The sequence below is a fragment of the Eubalaena glacialis genome, chromosome 4 (assembly GCF_028564815.1).
Source record: "Eubalaena glacialis isolate mEubGla1 chromosome 4, mEubGla1.1.hap2.+ XY, whole genome shotgun sequence".
NCBI classification, from domain to species: Eukaryota; Metazoa; Chordata; class Mammalia; order Artiodactyla; family Balaenidae; genus Eubalaena; species Eubalaena glacialis.
The window spans coordinates 152,869,723-152,888,868 of NC_083719.1; the positions used below are offsets into that span (position 1 = coordinate 152,869,723).

The 19,146-nt window shown below is 37.8% G+C and overlaps 1 protein-coding gene across 6 annotated transcripts in view; it reads right to left on the bottom strand.

Annotated features, from left to right (window-relative positions):
* The window catches only part of FBXW11 (F-box and WD repeat domain containing 11), a 128,999-nt gene that overhangs the window by 37,687 nt on the left and 72,166 nt on the right, over positions 1–19,146 (bottom strand). For 4 of the 6 annotated variants that reach the window (XM_061189927.1, XM_061189928.1, XM_061189930.1 and 1 more), the window contains 2 exons: positions 6,865–6,927; positions 3,317–3,542 (listed from right to left, as the gene is read on the bottom strand). In XM_061189927.1, the coding sequence (XP_061045910.1) occupies positions 3,317–3,542; positions 6,865–6,927 (289 nt within the window). The remainder of the gene's footprint in view (positions 1–3,316; positions 3,543–6,864; positions 6,928–19,146) is intronic. The other 2 variants (XM_061189929.1, XM_061189931.1) reach the window with 1 other exon arrangement.

The following is a 19,146-nucleotide window of genomic DNA, read 5'->3' on the forward strand; positions in this document are numbered from 1 at the left end:
CCATGATTTTTAGAAAAGCATATCATAATTATCACTTTTTCCACTGAACCAAAAGGAGCCAGAGACCACAAACATTTTCCATTTTCCCTATACTGACAGGTACGATATTCACAGTAAGCATTAAAAAGTCAAAACTATAGACCGTTTTTATAGAATTAATGGTTTTCACAATCAAAAGAAGTCTTAAGTAGACTGTCAATTTCAACAAAGTAAAAATTCAAACTAAGGATCATCTACAGTAAAAGTTAAACACCAAACCAGGATAATGATTAGTAAGTTGTTCCACACATTATTAAATCTAAGTATGAACAAACACATGGACCTGTTTCTCCCCTAATGCTCTTAAGGCAAGATCTGTGCTAAGGAACTAATGCCAGATTTAATCCAAGTCTACTAGACACTAACTAACACAATCAACTTGGCCAGCTTGTCCCCAGCTATTAGATTCATATGTATGATATATACTGACATATGTATATATGTTCAGATCAAATCCTGTTAAAACAAATAGCATTTTAACAAAAATATTTCCATGTCCCAGCCAATGGTCCGTTCATTTCATGTAATACTCGATACCACAAAATTCCACTTTAACAGAGATATGGACAATGCCTTAAAATTCGCTGTAATGAAAACTGAATTGTATGCAATTATACTAACCATATTTATATACATAACACATGTTCATCTGTTCTGTCTCTTCTCCAATTCTGTACACTCCCCAAGAGAAGGGGTTGCCTCTGAACTATACTCTGCAAATCAAGATAACTACAACAGTGCCACCTCGTGGATATTCTGTAAATATAAGTTGAGTTCCCTGGTGCTCTAAAATGTTTGAGAGGCAAATTATAGGGAAAAAATAAAAATAAACCAAAACAACAGAAAGCAAACAGAATGGATTTGCCTCAAAAAATGGGAGCATAGCTTCATTTATTTAAAAGCACTTAAGAGGAACAAGTATAATTGTCAACTTTAAAAACTACCCTGTCTTTTCTTGGTGTGAAATGTAGCATGAGTCAGTAGAAAGCCTTGGATGAGGGGGGTTCTGAGTTCTGGGCTGCACATACAGAGGAGCTGCAGCACATGCGCACTCATCTTACTCAAATTCACCTATAATTCTCTCTCTCATGCAATTAGAAGCATAGCTCTTCTCTCCCACTCTCTCTCTCTCATAATTAAAAGTAAATGTTGCTGAATTGGGGTGTAAGCCATGTAGTCTATACTTGAGGCCAGTTTAAGGCATTGTCCAGAGTAATCTTAACGGGAAGTGATTTCAGCTTTTGCACCAACCCCCGCCATCACCCGCAAAATCACAATAACCAAGATGTATGATCTTAGGCATTTCACCCAATTCTCTGATCCTTGGCTTCATAATCTACCCAATGAGAAACAGCACTAAGTGACGGCTAAGATCCCTTTCAGCAATTAAATACTATGATTCTAGAAAAAGAGGGTTCATGTTTTGCTTTTCTAGAAATACTAATTCAAAAAATGAGGAAAATAATGCTACATCTCAGCATAAAAAGAACAGTAGGGTCAAAATTTTCTAAGCTAACTCTCAAATATCCTTAAAACACTCCCTTTGTAGAAAGTAAACTTACAAGTTCTAGAAGAGGGATTAGGAATCAGAGAGGCTGGCATGTCACTTTGTAGCCCCAGGTTTCAGGCCTGAGGCATGAGCCCAGGTCCTGTCTACTGTGGAAATACTTAGACTATGGAGTCGTGATGCACTGTAAATCACAGACAGGCTAAGAGAGAAGCTACTCTTTCAGGAGCCATCCAGAAGCTCTGAAAAAAGGGTAAGGCTGGTGGCAATGCTACTGGTTTATCCCTGGCTATTTCTAGGCATACCCTGGCACAGCAGCTGTAACCTCCAGGTTACCCTGACCACGTTAGAGGAGAATGTTCTGGCCAGCAGTCTCACATTCTCTTCAAGAGTGAAATCTCTCTATCTTACCTAGACACACTTAAAATAAAAAATTTAAAAAAGAACACAGAGAGAAAAGAATTAACGAGTGACCAAAAATCAAAGAGGGGGACTTCCCTGGTGGCGCAGTGGTTAAGAATCCGCCTGCCAATGCAGGGGACACAGGTTCAATCCCTGTCTGGGAAGATCCCACATGCCACGCAGAAACTAAGCCCGTGCGCCACAACTACTGAGCCTGCGCTCTAGAGCCCGTGAGCCACAACTGCTGAGCCCGCATGCCACAACTACTGAAGCCCACGCACCTACAGCCTGTGCTCTGCAACAAGAGAAGCCACCACAATGAGAAGCCCGTGCACCGCAATGAAGAGTAGCCCCTGCTCACCGCAACTAGGGAAAGCCCACACGCAGCAACGAAGACCCAACGCAGCCAAAAATAAATAAATTAATTAATTAATTAAAAAAAAAAATCAAAGGGGGATGAACAGGCAGAGCACAGCAGGTTTTTAGAGCAGTGAAACTGTTCTGTGTGACACTATAATGGTAGATACATGTCACTATACATTTGTCAAAAGCCACAGAATGTACAACACCAAGAGTGAACCTTAAAGTATGTACTTTGAGTGATAGTGATGTGTCAGTGTAGGTTCATGTACTGTAACAAATGTACCACTCTAGTGTAGGATGTTGATAGCAGGGAGGCTGTGCTGGGGGTTGTTGTGGGTGGGGGGGAGGATATAGAAACTGTACTTTCTGCCCAATTTTGCTGTGAACCTAAAACTGTTGTAAAAGTAGTCTTTTTTTTTTTTTTTTAAACCAAAGTAAACTTAACTGGGGGGTGAGGAGGGAGAGAGAGAGAAAGAGAAAAGGGAGAGAAGAACACACTCATGCAGGGGTAGGATAGTGAGGGAGAGGATGCAGAAATAAGTTTTAAGAAATGTAATAAGACATGTTATCAATTTCCCCAATACTTTTCTGCCATTCCCTGAGTGTCACTTCAGATATAAATGAACATCTTAAATTTGGGGACACTTCCCAAACACTGTAGGAAAAATTGTCCCATATTAAAAAAAAATACTTATAAAGGCAAAATGCAGATTCTATAGACACCACATCAAAATAAAAAGTACAGCATTAATTCACTAATGTAGCAATAGTATTGACCAATGATCAACACTATTAATCACAGAAACTGCCTACAGTTCCTAGATAGATGCTAAATTATAACTCCTCTTCAAGTACCACATATTAAAGTACAGTATGTGTCCCAAAGAAATGCTGTCTCACACTGTACTCATTCATTCATTTCACAAACACCTACTCGGGTCCGTCTAGGCTCTTGGGCTGGGCACTCTTCCACTTCTCAGCTTTTTAAAAAACAAGCATGGTTACCTGGTAAAGCGGTAATAAAGTCCCGCTGCAACATGGGCTTCAGGTAAGAGTTAATATGTCCATGCTGGTAATGACACATTCGTGAAATAAGGTGTTCCACAAATTCCACTTGATCTGATTCAGACCACTGGTCAAAATATTTAATACACAAGTCTTTTTCTTTTTGATAGTTTCCTTCTGATGGCCTCTTTCTGGAGACGATCACTGATGATGTTCCATTACTTATCTATTTTAGAAAAACAAAAAAGTAATTAGTTTGACAAGGAAAATAAATCTTAAGAGCATATCATCAGAAACATTTTTTTGCCCTGTGTATTTATTCTTCAAATGGCAGTTTTACCCTAAAGCCAAACTCATTCCTTTATTAATTAATTCAGGAAATAATTAAAAATGTATTCAGGGCCCATGTACTCGAATTAGTCACTAAAGTAATGATAAAGTCAGAGTTCTATCTAAAGCTAAATGGTGTCTTAAATCATCATTCTCCAATGCTTATTCCAAAACCGTGCTGTTATCAGTTAACTAATGTTGGAGAAGACCATCTTAGAAAAACTGTTCAACTTGGCAAAGTGGCAACTGATTGATTATTGATGGTTTGTTTTCCTTCCTCAAAGTTGGAAGGTAAAGCTATATTCATCTATGCAAATAGTTCTCACACTTGTGCATGCATCAGAATAACAAAAGAGCTTGTTAACACACAGACTGCCAGGGCCGCCACAGAGGTTCTGATTCTACAGGTCTGGAGTAGAGCCTGAGCACTTCCAACAAGTCCTCAGGTGATGCTGATGCTGCTGGTCTAGAGACTGCACTTCAGGGACCTCACTCTGAAAACCACTGGTCTATGTAACGGAGAAATCAGAGAGCAATTCAATCTAAAAAGCTTCATTTTACCTAACAGTTTCAATCTCCTCCATATTATTTCCATGGCTGCTAACTGCTGACAAAATAGTTTACAGACTTTCACTCCCTCTTTCAATCACCTACTCAGAAAGTGACCCAAGGTAAACCACATATGCCTGAAAAGTTCCTCATCTTATTTAGTTGGTTTATGGATATCCCACAGACTCCTATACTAATAGTTGCATCTCTCATCAAATCTACATGGTCCTTGCATAAAATCAGTATACTTTTTAAAAACTGAAACTACATACACTGCATCTGGACAACAATATCCAAAAAAATCTAAATCCCTAGACTGAAGCCACAACTGCTACTGATATTATGAGGCTCAGTAATTTCCCTGTTTACAAACAAAAGAACCTCAATACTTTTGTCAAACATTTGCCAAGCCATCTGTCCATCACTATTCTGAACGCCCCTTCATGTGTAACACTAGAAGGAATAACATATAAGAGAATTTTGAAAACTGAAGAGTTGCATCACAAACATCCATTAATTCCATTAGGAGCTTATTTCAGAAGTTTACATGGGAAGAACCAAGAGCTTTTGTTATCAGTATATCCCCTAACTTAAAGTGAACTGAACCCATCCCAGAAAGAAGACATCCTTTGTAAATATCCAAAGGAGTCTTTGGCCTTCCTTGGTAAAATCTTAAAAATCCTTCATATCTGAAGTGAGTTCTTATGTCGACATTTAGAGGTATAAACCTGGAAGGCATTAATCTCCCACCTCACTTATCTTGCCACTTCCTTGTCTGAGAACGTTTTTTCCCTTATAATTTGGGCGAGGGAGAGCTCACTGACACCGGGCACCACCAGGGGGCAGCATTGAACAGAGATTTTTGATGTTGCTTGTAGTAAAACATTCATATCAAACAGAACCAAAAACATCAGCATTAAGAACAGTCAGATGAAGTAAAAATTCTTTGCTGTGGTGAATATCAGCTAGCATAAGGAGCACCTTTGCTACTTCTAAGCATAAGAATGTTCACCATAATGTTATAATAAAATTCAGAAAAAACTACCCAGTTACAGGCAACTGGTTAAAGTGAATTATAATACATCTACACAAAGTACTACAATGCAGCCATTAGAATTAGGTTTATAAAGTAAGATTTTAATAACAAGAGAACATGTTTATGAAATAGTATTAGGAACAAAAGAATTTTATATAGCATATGATCACAATAATTTGTGTGAAGGGGAACACGCCAAGAAAAAGTAAAGAATATAAATGAAAATGTTAAAAGTGCCTAATCTTGAGAAAGCTACATATTTTTTCCTTCCCCTTTTCTTTCTACATTTTTTTCATAATAACTTGCCAAAATAATTGCTTTCGTAACAAGTTAAATATAATTATGGTAACAACTTGCATTTGTGTACTGCTTTACTATTTATAAAATACTCTCACACCCATTATCTCACTTGATAAACAAAAGGGTTATTATTTCATTTACAGAAGGGTTCCTAACCATCTAGCCTCCTTAGAGCATCAGTATACCATTAACTAGTTGACTGAAAGACAGATGAAAAAAAAAAAAAAAAACCTGAAAGCTAAAGTGTTAAGAACCACTGTGAATTGAAAATCAATAGTAAATTAAGAGAATCCTGTTGCAAATATCAGACGTGGAGGGAACAGAAGTCAGTCTGCACAAAGTTCCCCCTAAAATACCAGTATGTGCCCAATTCTACAGCACATTTTCCATTTCTATTTCTAACCACCTGCTTGTCCCAGAAAGATCGTCCTGGAATTGCACTGCTTTGTTTCTTTTCATCGTAAATTTGTTGGGGACACTTTATTCTTGCTAACGCCTTTGCTTCAAATCAAATGAACCCAGAGAATTTTTTTTTATCATTATTCTCTTCAGATTTAGATTTGTTTTGCCTTTAATTGTATCTTCATGAAGGGAAAAATTATGTGTACCATAATGGCTGATGAAAACACGAAATCATGAAACTTTATATGCTCTCCATCCCGCGCCTTACAAAAAAACTGGGGGATTGGAAGGAAAACTGGAAAACTAAAATAGAGCTAGGAGAGAAGGAAACTGAATTTAAAAGGAAAAGGCAAACAAATAGGAAATGGGAGAGAAGGGTGACGGTTGGGAGAAAAGGTCAGTGCATACACTGGTATGCGGCATGGTGCCATTCTGGTGACAAAGGACACCACCACTGTCCATCTTTGGCTTAGACAGTGGCCCCAGAGACGGAATATTTTGGGCTGCAGCCAACTTCAGAATCTTGGTGAGAATTCCTAAATTCTTTACTATTCATAATGACACTTCCCTAAGGAAAAGAAGATAAATTAGGGTGAATTCTTTTTTTTTTTTTTTTTATGTGGACCATTTAAAAAGTCTTCATTGAATTAGTTACAATATTGCTTCTGTTTTATGTCTTGGTTTTTTGGCCCTGAGGCATGTGGGCTCTTAGTTCCCCGACTAGGGATCGAACCCCCACCCCCTGCATTGGAAGGTGAAGTCTTAACCACTGGACCGCCAGGGAAGTCCCAGGGTGGATCCTGAAACTAGCAGAATTGCACAAAAGAAAACAAAAGTACTTGGCTCTTAGTTTCACTGAGGACAGGAGCTGAGGGAGCATCTTATCTACAGTAAGTCAATTGCTATCTTATCTGTGCGCCGTCATTCCTACCTGCCAAAGAGTATTTTTCTTTGGGGACTCATCTTCATTTTGATCCTCCATACCTGAAGTGTTCTAAGGGGGGAAAAACAGGTTATTTGAATTATGCCGAGTTTTGCAAATCCTAAATAACTACACCAAAATATAGTTTTGAAAACCCAAACTGGAGTGTACCAACACCAACCCAAGAGCTGTTTGGCTTGTGGCTAACACATGCCATTTTGGGTCAACAGGGCTGTTTTCATCTTTCATCAATCATTAGTTAGTGGTTGGACAAAAGTAAGCATAAAGTCTTTATGAAGGTTGGGTGTACTTAGAAAACAGGCTAAATTATGGGAGTGGGGCTGAAGCTCTACCTCAATCATCCCTGTTATTCTTTTAACCTGAAGAAAGAAGCCCCAGAGACCCACTAAGTTCCTGATGATTGCACAAAACATTTACTAGAATGTCTGCTATTCAGTAGCCCACCCCAGCCATCAGCAATTAGAAGTGACAAAGCCCTGGAAGCCCCCCTGCCTTTCTTTTTCCTCCCTTGATGGCCTTGTTTTTCTGGAATGGCTTTGCAATCTCCCCTAGCAAGCATGGTGGGTGCCCCAATCTTTTCCCTTAAGAGGAGGATGCTGTTAGCCAGCAACAATCTGGCTTGCCTTGGGAATGCATTAGCTTTTGATTTTTGTGTTTACTGCACAAAGAGGCACTGTGTATTCTTTCTGGTGACCTAGTCGCTCAATAGATGCCCATTAACTGGAGATTATACATGATTGGATTTTCCCTTTTGAAGCTCCTACCTAATAGCTAAATGGAAACTTAATGAGAAGGGGAAGTGGGAGAGTTGTGTTCTGAAAGGAATAACAACTCATTTATGGATAGCAGTCTCGCTAAGATTCCTTCCCAAACCTAAAATTCCAAGATTGGGGTACAAAATTTAAACTATAACATTTGTCCCATAGTATTAGTCAAAAAGATCCTATAGATCTATTTAAGTTATCAGTGTTTACAAGAGCTTGTTTAATGCCTATAGGGAATAAGCCTACCTCTCAAATTTTCCCGGTTTTTCCTTTATGTTCTTCAAGTTGTAAAATGTTTGGGCACATACAGTATTTCCAAACACTCCATTTGAAAATACCCAACGTAGGTGGTGGCAGAAGAATCACCACTGGACACGAGTGCTCTGCAGGTCTCACAGCAGGCTCTGATCAGATATGTAGAATGAGGGCTTCCCTAGTGGCACAGTGGTTAAGAATCTGCCTGCCAATGCAGGGGACACGGGTTCGAGCCCTGGTCCGGGAAGATCCCACATGCCGCGGAGCAACTAAGCCCGTGTGCCGCAACTACTGAGCCTGCGCTCTAGAGCCCGCGAGCCACAAGTACTGAAGCCCGCGCACCTAGAGCCTGTGCTCCACAACAAGAGAAGCCACCGCAATGAGAAAGTCTGCACACCACCACGAAGAGTAGCCCCTGCTCTCAGCAACTAGAGAAAAAACCCGCGTACAGCAGCAAAGACCCAAGGCAGCCAAAATTTAAATAAATGAATAAAATAAAATAAATTAAAAAAAAAAGAAAGAGATGTAGAATGATGTAGTAGAAAAGCCAAAGGCTTTGAAACCAAAGAGAGAAGTAGGAATCCAGATTTGGTCACTCACTCTGTGTGTGTGTGTGTGTGTGTGTGTGTGTGTGTGTGAGAGAGAGAGAGAGAGAGAGAGAGAGAGAGAGAGAGATCGATCCTGAGCAAGTTGTTCTATCCATGGACAAACACAAACCACACAAAGTTGTGGGGATTGAGACTACCAGCACAGTGCTTGGTGTATAGTGGGTATTCAAAAACTCCATTTATGCCCTGCTTTGAAGATACTACTTTCCCCCAAGTGTTATCTTCTCATGCTTTTCTAACCTCAGACTTTGAAAGACTCCAGATGGTTGCCTAATAGGGAAAACCCACTGGCTTCCTTGATAAAACCTTATAAGCCGCATAACACTGAGGTCTGCAATGGGGAAGGGGGACAGGAGGGCAGGGCTCCATATGTTAAAGTCAACCATGAGCTAGAGAGGAAGGAAGTGTGTCCAAGTGTCCAAAGCAGGTCTAAAGTGGTGGCAGCAATAAATGATCCTGAATGGGAAAGGGGGGATGAAGAATAGGGAAACACAAGTAGTATTCCTCCCTCAAATTTTCCTTTTACTGCTATCTTGAAGGACTTAGGGATTAATAAAGCTGGCAGGTTTCCTTAGGGGAATGAACAAAGTGGGAACAGTGACTCAGTATATCACCTGGATCTGACTGGTAGTTACAAAGGCATCCTTGCAACATCACAATGTCCTGGGTTCTGAGAGAGTGGCAAGAAGAAAGAATGGCTGGGAACACAGAGAGGTGAGCGTGCCAAATGGAAGAGAGACGGGAAGTAAGTTCCTGCTCCCTCGTCTCCAGGCAGCCCAGGAAATGTGTGAAGGAGGTATATGTGCACAGTTTGGAGTTTTGAACTCCAAACTTTTAAAACACAGGAGTCTGAATACACCAGAGCTATTCTGACGTAAGCTACCTCAATACTTTCCTCACTCAGGGAGGAAACAAAAAAACGTCAGAAGTTCCTGCGGACTACACAAGAAACAACCGTCTTTCCAGTAAGAAAATTTAATTCTTCCTTTCAGTCATTCCAAAACAGAGAAATGGTGTTTATTTACATAGCTGAGAAGGAAACAACCCCTCTGATAAAAATAGCAACTACTCTCTTAAGGCTTGATGAAAGTGGATAAAGACATACAATTTAGTAAAACTGTATTTAATGGAGCCCTGTGGGGGTTGGAATACATATTTTTTTCAATTTCTCTTATAAAGCCTTCAGGAAAAGATGCCAAAGGGAAAACGCTGCCCTCGAGCTACACTGATCAGAGGATCATTTCCAAAGAGTAATCCAGGTGACACAAGAGATGCTCAGAGGAAAAAGGGTCCTGGGGTCTAATTAAGTTTGACAAATGCTGCATGCTCACGTGTGTGCTCTCCCCCGCCACCCTTCTTCCTTTCCTACACACACACACCCCACACAATGCACTTCGTTAAGATACTAAAGGCTCTGACATCTCATAATTTAAAAAATCAGGTTACAATAGTTTAACACAGCTATCCCTAATTTGTTGGATATGGCCACCCCCCTTTTACACTCTCTCAATAAGAGCTCAGCACACTGGCAAACAGTGGACTAGGGCAGTAGCATGGCACAATTCCTTCCTCCTACCACTTCACTACATGAATACTGCTGGGAGAAAAAGGAAATGCCCACTTTTGGTAAACACAATATACACCTCTCCTATTCCTCAATATCTTATGTGGGGATAAGAATGGGTGGCAAGCATCGAAAATTCTAAGAGCCACAGGTTTTACTTTTTAGTCACTTTGACTGGGCTTCCCGGGTGGCACAGTGCTTGAGAACCCACCTGCCAATGCAGGGGACACGGGTTCGAGCCCTGGTCTGGGAAGATCCCACATGCCGTGGTACAACTAAGACCGTGCACCACAACTACTGAGCCTGCGCTCTAGAGCCCGTGAGCCACAACTACTGAAGCCCACAGTCCACAACTACTAAGGCCCGTGCAATGAGAAGCCCGTGCATCACAATGAAGAGTAGCCCCCGCTCGCCCCAACTACAGAAAAGCCTGCACACAGCAACGAAGACCCAGCGCAGCCAAAAATAAATATATAAATAATCATTTTGACTTTTATTCCTTAAAGGTTTAATAGACAAAAGGTCACAAGTTCAAGGGTGAGGTAAGAAAAAACAATGAGCCTTCCTTCCAGGAGAAAAGGAAGGTGGTTTCCTACATCCAAGCTCTCAGATGAAACCATGAGGTAAGCCAATCTGAGAGCTGAAATCCTCTTTTAAGTCTCCAACACTTCTGGGAAAGGAAAGTTCTTTGAAATACCAACCTGGCTTAATCACTTCCTACTCTTCTCATCATCATCTCTTTCCTCCTACACCTACCAAGAAGCATCACATGCAAACTAACAAAAAACGTAGACCTTCCTACTACCAATGGAAGATACAACCTTAGTACTAGTGACATTTGGGGCCAGATTAATTCCGTGGTGCGGGGGGGTGGCTGTCCTGTACAATGTAGGATGTCAGGCAGCATCCCTGGCTTTTCCCTGCTAGTTGCCAGTAGCAACCCCTTCCCCTGCCCTAACTGTGATAACCAAAAATGTCTCCAGATTGCCAAATGTCAGGGGTGGGGATTGGGGGTGCGGGGCAACAAAACTGCCCCCTCCACTTGAGAGCCACTGCTCTAGGGGTGTGAGCTCCTAAACTCGCTTCCTTAGGAAAATATACTAAAAATCACCGCCATCTCAGACCTGGCCTTTCTTTCTCTTCAGGCTTCTTTTCCTTTAACCCCTGTGACAGTATGTGATCTCTTCAAATACAGCCTGACCGCACCATGGTCAAGTAATTCATAGAGTACATAGATATCTAAATTCTGGGGTAAATCCTGCTTGCCATTCGATGCCTATCCAGGAAAACTTGATATAAGGAGTTCTTTACTAGAGATCCATGGGCTTGGGGGTGTGGATGAGGGTGATAAATATCATGAAGTCATATATAAAAGTTAGTGTGTATACAGTTCTCCAGAAAGACGATCCAGAGCTTTCATTAGATCTCAAAGGTGTCCCCAAATGTAATAAAATAGCAAAGCATGTCTTTGACCAAATAGGTGGCCAGGGTGGATGGAGCCTAGGTATACGTGTTTTGCTTTGTTTTAAAGTTCTCCAGGTAATTTCTATGTATGTCTCTGCTTTAAAATCACTGCTATGGCAAAATGATGTTGTCCACGTAGTACCACCATCCTAAGGAAATTGCACTGATACCGTCATGACAGACTCCATCCCAATATGTGGTATTTCAGAACTACCAAATACCATGAGAATCTAATGCTTATTCCTTCTCTTATAAAGCCTTCAGGAGAAGATGCCGAAGGGAAAATGATGCTCTCAAGCTACACTCGTCAGAGGATAATTTCCAAAGAGTATTCCAGGTAACACAAGAGATGTTCAGAGAAAAAAGGGTTCTGAGGTCTAATTGAGTTTGACAAATGTGGTGCACTGCATGAGTGTTCCCCCCGCTCCGCTCCCAGAGGTTACGATACACTTCATTAAGATACTAAAGGCTCTGTAACATCTCATAATTTAAAAATCAGGCTAGGTTAGTTTAACCTAGTTTTCCCAAGTTTGCTGGATATGGCCACCCCCCTTTCACACTCTCTTAATAAGAGCTCAGCACATACTGGCAAACACAGGACTAGGGCAATAGAATGGCATGATTCCTTCCTCCTCCCAATTCACCGGACAAATACTTTGGGGGTGGGTGGGCAGGGAGGGCCAAGGAAATGCCCACTTTGGTAAACACAATATATTCCTCTCCTATTTCCCATCATCTTTCCCAGTCTGCTATATAGGGTTAGTCTGTGTAAAAGCACAGCAGGCTCTAAGCAGTGATATATCTTTGCCAGTAGGTGCCACCAACTAACACAGAATATATTTCACTTGGAAAATTCCCTACTTTAAGAGTTATGTAAGAGGAATCAATTTCCTACTTTAAAAATCCTACAAATTCTGCATTTTGGCTTTCATGATGAGAAATGCTTATACAATGTAAGGTTTTCATATCAAAAACATCTTTACTCCTGAGAGGAAGCAAAAACAAAAACAAAAACCTTACAAAGGATCTAGAAAACATGCGGGCATTTTGCCATTTTCTCTTGTGTTTTTAAATGTCTGGATTTAAGAAATTAAGGATAACAGATACATTGTGCAAAATGTTATTAGATAACTTTAGTCTCTGTACTAGGCTTGTTTCACACATTGTCTTTTTCTTAACATTTAAAAAAATTTATTTTATTGAAGTATAGCTGATTTACAATGTGTTAATTTCTGCTGTACAGCAAAGTGATTCAGTTATACATATATATGCATTCTTTTTCATATTCTTTTCCATTATGATTTATCACAGGATATTGAATAGAGTTCCCTGTGCTATACAGTAGGCACACATTGTCTTTTAATCTTCAGAAAAAATATGTAAGTAGACATTCCAATTTTACAGAAGAAATTGAGGACCAGAGAAGTAAGTAACTGTCTCAGATCTAGGTCTGTTCTACTCAGAAATCAATGTACTTTCTATACAGAAAAATACAGCTCAGGTGTTTTCCAACTGCTGGTTGTAGCCTATGAAATCAATTTAATGGGCTGTAACCAGCACTTTAAAATAAAAAGCGAAATTGAATCCGGGCATTCCCCTGCCCACAAGGGTAAGCATAACAAAAAACACACAGAAAGGCTAAAAGCAATAAGCAAAAACATAACAGGAAAATTCAAATTAAAAGGAAAGCAAAAGTCATTATTGCAAGGAGAGCAATATTCAAGTCAAACCACTGAATAACATAAAGAGCTTTAAAACTCTCTAAAAAGCAAAAATCTGTAAAGAGGATAATGTGTGCTTTTATATACTGAATAAAATTCCACAAAGTACAAAAAAGTTAGAAATATTTTTTAAATTTTTTAAGCACCTTTTCATCTTCGACAGATCAAGCAGACCAACCAACAAACAACACTTGATTTTCCATGGAACGTTAAAAACAACAACAACAACAAAAAACTGATAGAGAATCCTAGGCCACAGAAGAAATCTCAAATACAGTTAGAAAGCAGGAAGAGATTATAAACATTTGAGAGCAGGCCAAGCAGAAAAGTCTAGATTTAGTTTGCCAATTATTACTTGCATAAATTCCAAAGGTAAATACACGGAACAATGACTGGCACAGGCAAACCGAACACCTTTGAGTTGTTATTGTTAATGCCATCTTGGCCCCTAATCTAGCCTACAATTCTTCCCCCTTAAACCTAAATCTTACCAACACGTTGTTGGGAAATGAGATCAATCGAAAGCCAGAAGCATTCATTTGGAAAAAGAAGAGACAAGCATGTCCAAAAAAGCAGCCCCTATCTCTCCTACCACTCTTGCAACTCAGAAGGAAGAAAGTCATGAATAAATACATCTATGCATACATGACTTTTTAATACAATGACTCTGGCCACCAGTAAGCACAACTTAATCAGAAACCTTCTCCTCCTCCACACAAACACTAAAATGTAGAAACAAACTAGCTGTCTTCTTTCTACAATATAATAAAACTAAAAAGTAATAAAAAATTTTAAATCCATTGGGAGTTTGACTGAAATCACTGCTACATGCTATTTCCAATGTAGTAATAAGTTTCCTTCCAACTTACCTAACCTGTAGTTCCACTCAAATTTTTAACAAGTATTTGGCTGCTATTAACATTACATGACAAGATTATACTAAGGTATCTGGAAGAATAAATATCAGAGAGTTTTTCTTCCTTTCCTCACCACCAATTATTTTTTTAAAAGAGGGGAATGCTTATGTTATTAGATATTAAAATTTTTCTTAAAAGCTATAATAATAAGTGTGGTACTAACAAAGCAAGACCAATGAAACAAAACAGGAAGTCGAGAAACAGATTCATTTACACTTATAATTTGTGTATGATGAAGTTAGAACTTCAAATAGGGGAGAAAGGGATCATTGAAGGAAGTATTAAAAATAAAAGTTAAATGCTACCTCATGTCACATACCAATATATACTATGGATAAAAAGAATCAAGTGTGAAAAACTCTAAAACCATAAAATGACTAAAAGCAGCTACCAAACAGAAATAAAATTTAGATTTGACTAAAAAATTTTTTTAGCTCAGGAATGTTCATAATCAAATTTTAAAGACAAATACATTGGCGGAAATATTTTGGCATATGGTAAATAACTTACCATATAAAGATCTCTTATAAATTAGTTAGGAAACCAAAATTAATACTTTAATAGGCAAATAAGCAAAGAGTAACTACCAATATTGCAAAACAAGAAATTTAAATGGCTGTCAAAAATGAACATGTACATAACAAAGAAAGATGTAATTTTTCACCTATCAAATTAGTAACTTTAATTTTTATATACTTTATAGGAACTGGGCTCTTTGGTAGGATTATAAATTGTTACCTTTCAGAGAGTATTTATCAACATATAACTTCAAAAATTACTACATAACACTGGACATAATTTAACTTACAGCAATTTATCCTAAGGAATTGTAGACCTACACAAAATTATAGCTACAACAATTTATAACATAGAAAAATAGAAAACAACGTAAATGTCTAACAAGAGGGTTTGGACATCATTTAAATATATGATACAACAGGAGAAAATTTAAGTTCTTTTAAAAAACTTTTCTATTGAAGCATAATACATATACATAAATACATATATATATATACATATACACACACACATATATTACGCACACATAAACACATATGCTCATGTATATAAGGTCTAGATGTAAATTTTATTTCTTACTGTAAAAACACTGAAAACCCCTGGTTAAGGTATTAGAGTACAATGAATCCCATACTGCAAAACTTACCACCTTTTCAGTTTTCTTTCAGTTCTCCTAATTATATCAAACGATATTTTCATATCTCTCTAATACCTCCAATTGTCTGTTCTTAACAAAAAGAGCTGGTCTCCTGTTCAGTTTACTGTAACAAACAGTATCTGGCTAGAATTTCATTATAGGTTTTGTTTTTAACGGTATTTATTTTTACAGTAACCTATCTCAGTAAGTTGCCATTATTTCATGGCAACTTACAGTGATGCATAAGTTGCAGTGATGCATAGTTCCCTTTTCTGATTTTTCAAAGAAAGCAGATTTTAAAAATATGTGAAGTAGAACAAAAAAACAAATGTTATGCATATATCAAAAGCTGTGAAGGCTGCAGTCACCTGTCTAAAACTGGTGAAATACTATCTAAAAAGAATAGTGACATGAAAAATGGTCTAAACTATATTAAATGGAAAAAAAAGCAAGTCAAAATATGTCTGTATGACCCCATCTTTACAAATAAAATTTTATCTATCAATCTATTTATTTATTTAGAAAAGCAACTAGAAAAAGTGTGTTAAAATGCTAACAATACTATCTCTGTAATTTTTATTTTCTTTTTCCTTATATAGCCCATCTAAATCTTCCTTAAAGACACATCTCTTTTTAATAACAATGAACAGTGATTTTTTCAAGATGAAACTTAAAAAAGTAAAAGATCTACATCAAGACCCCAGATATATATGCTCTAGTTTAAAGAAAGAGAAACTAGTCACTGAAACTTCCAGTAGAGTCAGATGCTGCTGCATGTCATCTGACCTCTCTATGCCTGTTTCCTGATCCATAAAACTGAAGTGAAAACAGGGCGTCCCTGACAGAAAATTTAAAAAGATAATCCTGGCACTTAATATGGGCTCCTTTAGTCAAATTTAACCTCCACAGGACAGAGGCGTTTGACTGTTTTATTCATTCTGTATTCTTAGCATTTAGAATAATTCCTGACACACTACTTAAGTACAGAAGTATAATAAATATCTACTAATAATATTATCTATAGTTATTACAATCTTCCTGTTAATTGTAAAGGCCAAAACTGTAATTTTGTTTCTGCTTACTCCTTTTCCATATTTTCCAAACTGCCTACAATGAGCAAGGATTCAAAATGTAGGGGAAGAAAAACATGCAACACCATTTCTGGTCTTCACAGAAAGTAGCAAGAAATAAAATCTATTTTCAGAAAGGCAGTCACCCTTATCACCTCCAAAGTATTCATTTACCTAGGTAAAAGAAGAACATCTCATTAATTATTTGACTGTTTAAAAAGGTCCAAAAGAAGCACAGACACAAGTCTGCTGGGGTCTCCCTAAGAAAGCGGACAAGGAGTGGCAGCATGTGCACTTAAATGCTTCCTAGGGCTTAACACTTTGTAGAGAACTTTAAAGTAAAACTTGTAAAATGTTTCATATGCACTAAAGGAAGCCAGAAAAAGAAGGTGCTTTAGAAGCGGTAACAGAAGAATGGCCAACAGATCCTGAGTTGTGAAGAATGGCGTCAGTCTGCTGAAGTGTAAAGAGCAGGCCTTCAGAGCCAGGAGTCCCCAGTGCAAATCCCAGGCTCTGCCAATTACAAACTGTGACTTCCGGTAAGTCACTCGACTTCTCTCTCAGATTCGGTTTCCTCTTTTATAGGACAGGGATAATATTGCCTATGTTGCAGGAATAGAAATAACATGTGCAAAGTAACTACAACATAACATTGCTCAGGGGGGAAAAATAATACACCAGAAAAACATTTTTACTCTTTTGCTTCTACTATAAATCATTTTAAAAGAAACATGAAAGCATCTATCAGTGATGTCAGGCAAAGCTAGAGAAATACCATCCCACATCACAATCATTTCTCATATTACTGTGTTCAAGGGTAACTTAACAGACTCAGCAAAGATTTCAAACATGAATCTACCCAAGAAATTGTAAAGCAATGAATTATATTGAATATTTATAATAACAGTAGCTACCACTTATTGAGTACACTTTAGAGATTATATCATTTAATGAAAACTGGGGAAAGAAAACCAAAACCACCAAAAACTTAAAAGTAAGAGATGATGAATTTAACACAATACCAATCAAAACTCCAGCAGGCTTTACCACCACCCCACCCACCCCACCCCACCCCCCCCCAGCAAAATGAGCTGATTTTAAAATTCATATGGAAATATACAGAGTGAAGGCAATCTGGAAGAACTAAGTAAGAGAATTTACACTACGAAATATCAAGATCTAAAATGTATATTGTAACAAAGGGAGTGTTATATAGGAATAAAAGTAGACAAATTGATCAACAGAACAAAATAGCATCCAAACTCAGATCCACACATATGAGTTCACTTGACTAAACACTAAGGCAACACTTCAGTGCAGTGGAGAAAAAATGCTCTTTTCAATAAAAGACCGTATCAACCGGATATCCTTATATTTTGAGCCCCACTCTCTCACCAAGGGGGAAAAAAATCTATTCTAGATAGACTGCAGATCTAAATGTAAAAGGTAAGCTTTTAGAAGAAACCACTGAACATCTTCATGACCTTGGAATAGCTAAAGCTTTCTTAAACAGGACAAAGCAACTGCTAACCAGAAAGAAAAATCTGATAAATTGGATTATAATGAGGAATTTCTCTTCACTGAAAGCACCATTAAGAGACTGAAAAGAAGATTAAAATGTTCTAAAACTGATTTATGGTGATGGTACAACACTGAACTGCATACTTGAAATGGATGAATTTTATGATATGCAAAATATATCTCAATTTTTTTAAGGAATTAAATTTAAAAGAAAAAAGGCAACCCACAAAGTGAGAGATTGATTATATATCCAGAACATTAAAAAACAAACAAACCCTCACTTCAAATCAATAAGGAAAGCAAGCACATACACCCACCCCCCGCTAAAAAAAAGGTGAAACACTTATACAAGCACTTCACAAAAGAAAATATCCAAATTAAGTTAAAAAATGAAAATTCAACCAAAGTGCTGTCATCCAGAGACAACCATTTGCATTTTGGAACACAGGTTGAAAACTATAGATATATAAAAGAAAACTGTTTGAAGCATGCTTTCCAGTAGAACTGCTTTTCACATGTGTCATAGATATCTTTCCATGTCACTGTAGACCTTTATTTTCATTTTTAATGCCAACAGTTTACATCATCCCATAATTTATTTACTCAATACAGGTAAGTAATGAACATTTAAACTTTTTACTGTCACATGCAACACTACAATTAACCTTTATGCCTACTTTGAATAACTGCCTCTTTCGATCAAATTCCTAGGATTGCTGAATCCATGAGAATGTGTATTTAATAAATGGATGTCTGAACAGAATTTAATTTCCTTTGTTTAATCATTTCTTTTCATCAGAATAGACTTCATATTACAAGTTATTAAATCTAATGGTCAATTCTCATTGCTCACATTTCTGGACCTATCAACAAGATTGAGCATTCCCTCCTTCGTGATATACCTCAATCACTTGGCTTCCAGGAGTCTGCATTCACCTAGTTCATTCACCACAAGAAACGTTAAAGATTTTCAGACAGAAGAAAAATGAAACCAGAAGAAAACTTGATTCTAATGAAGGGATGCAGAGATAAATGAAGAGAAAAATGGTAAAAATGACAATATTTATAAAATAATTTTTTTCCTTTTTAAATTTCTTTAAAATATGACTGACTACCTGAGAAGTTCAAAATGCTGCTGAATGATATTAAACAAACCACAAATAAATGGAAAGGCATCTTTTAGCCATGAATTTCAAGACTTAATATTGTTAAGATGTTAATACTACCCAA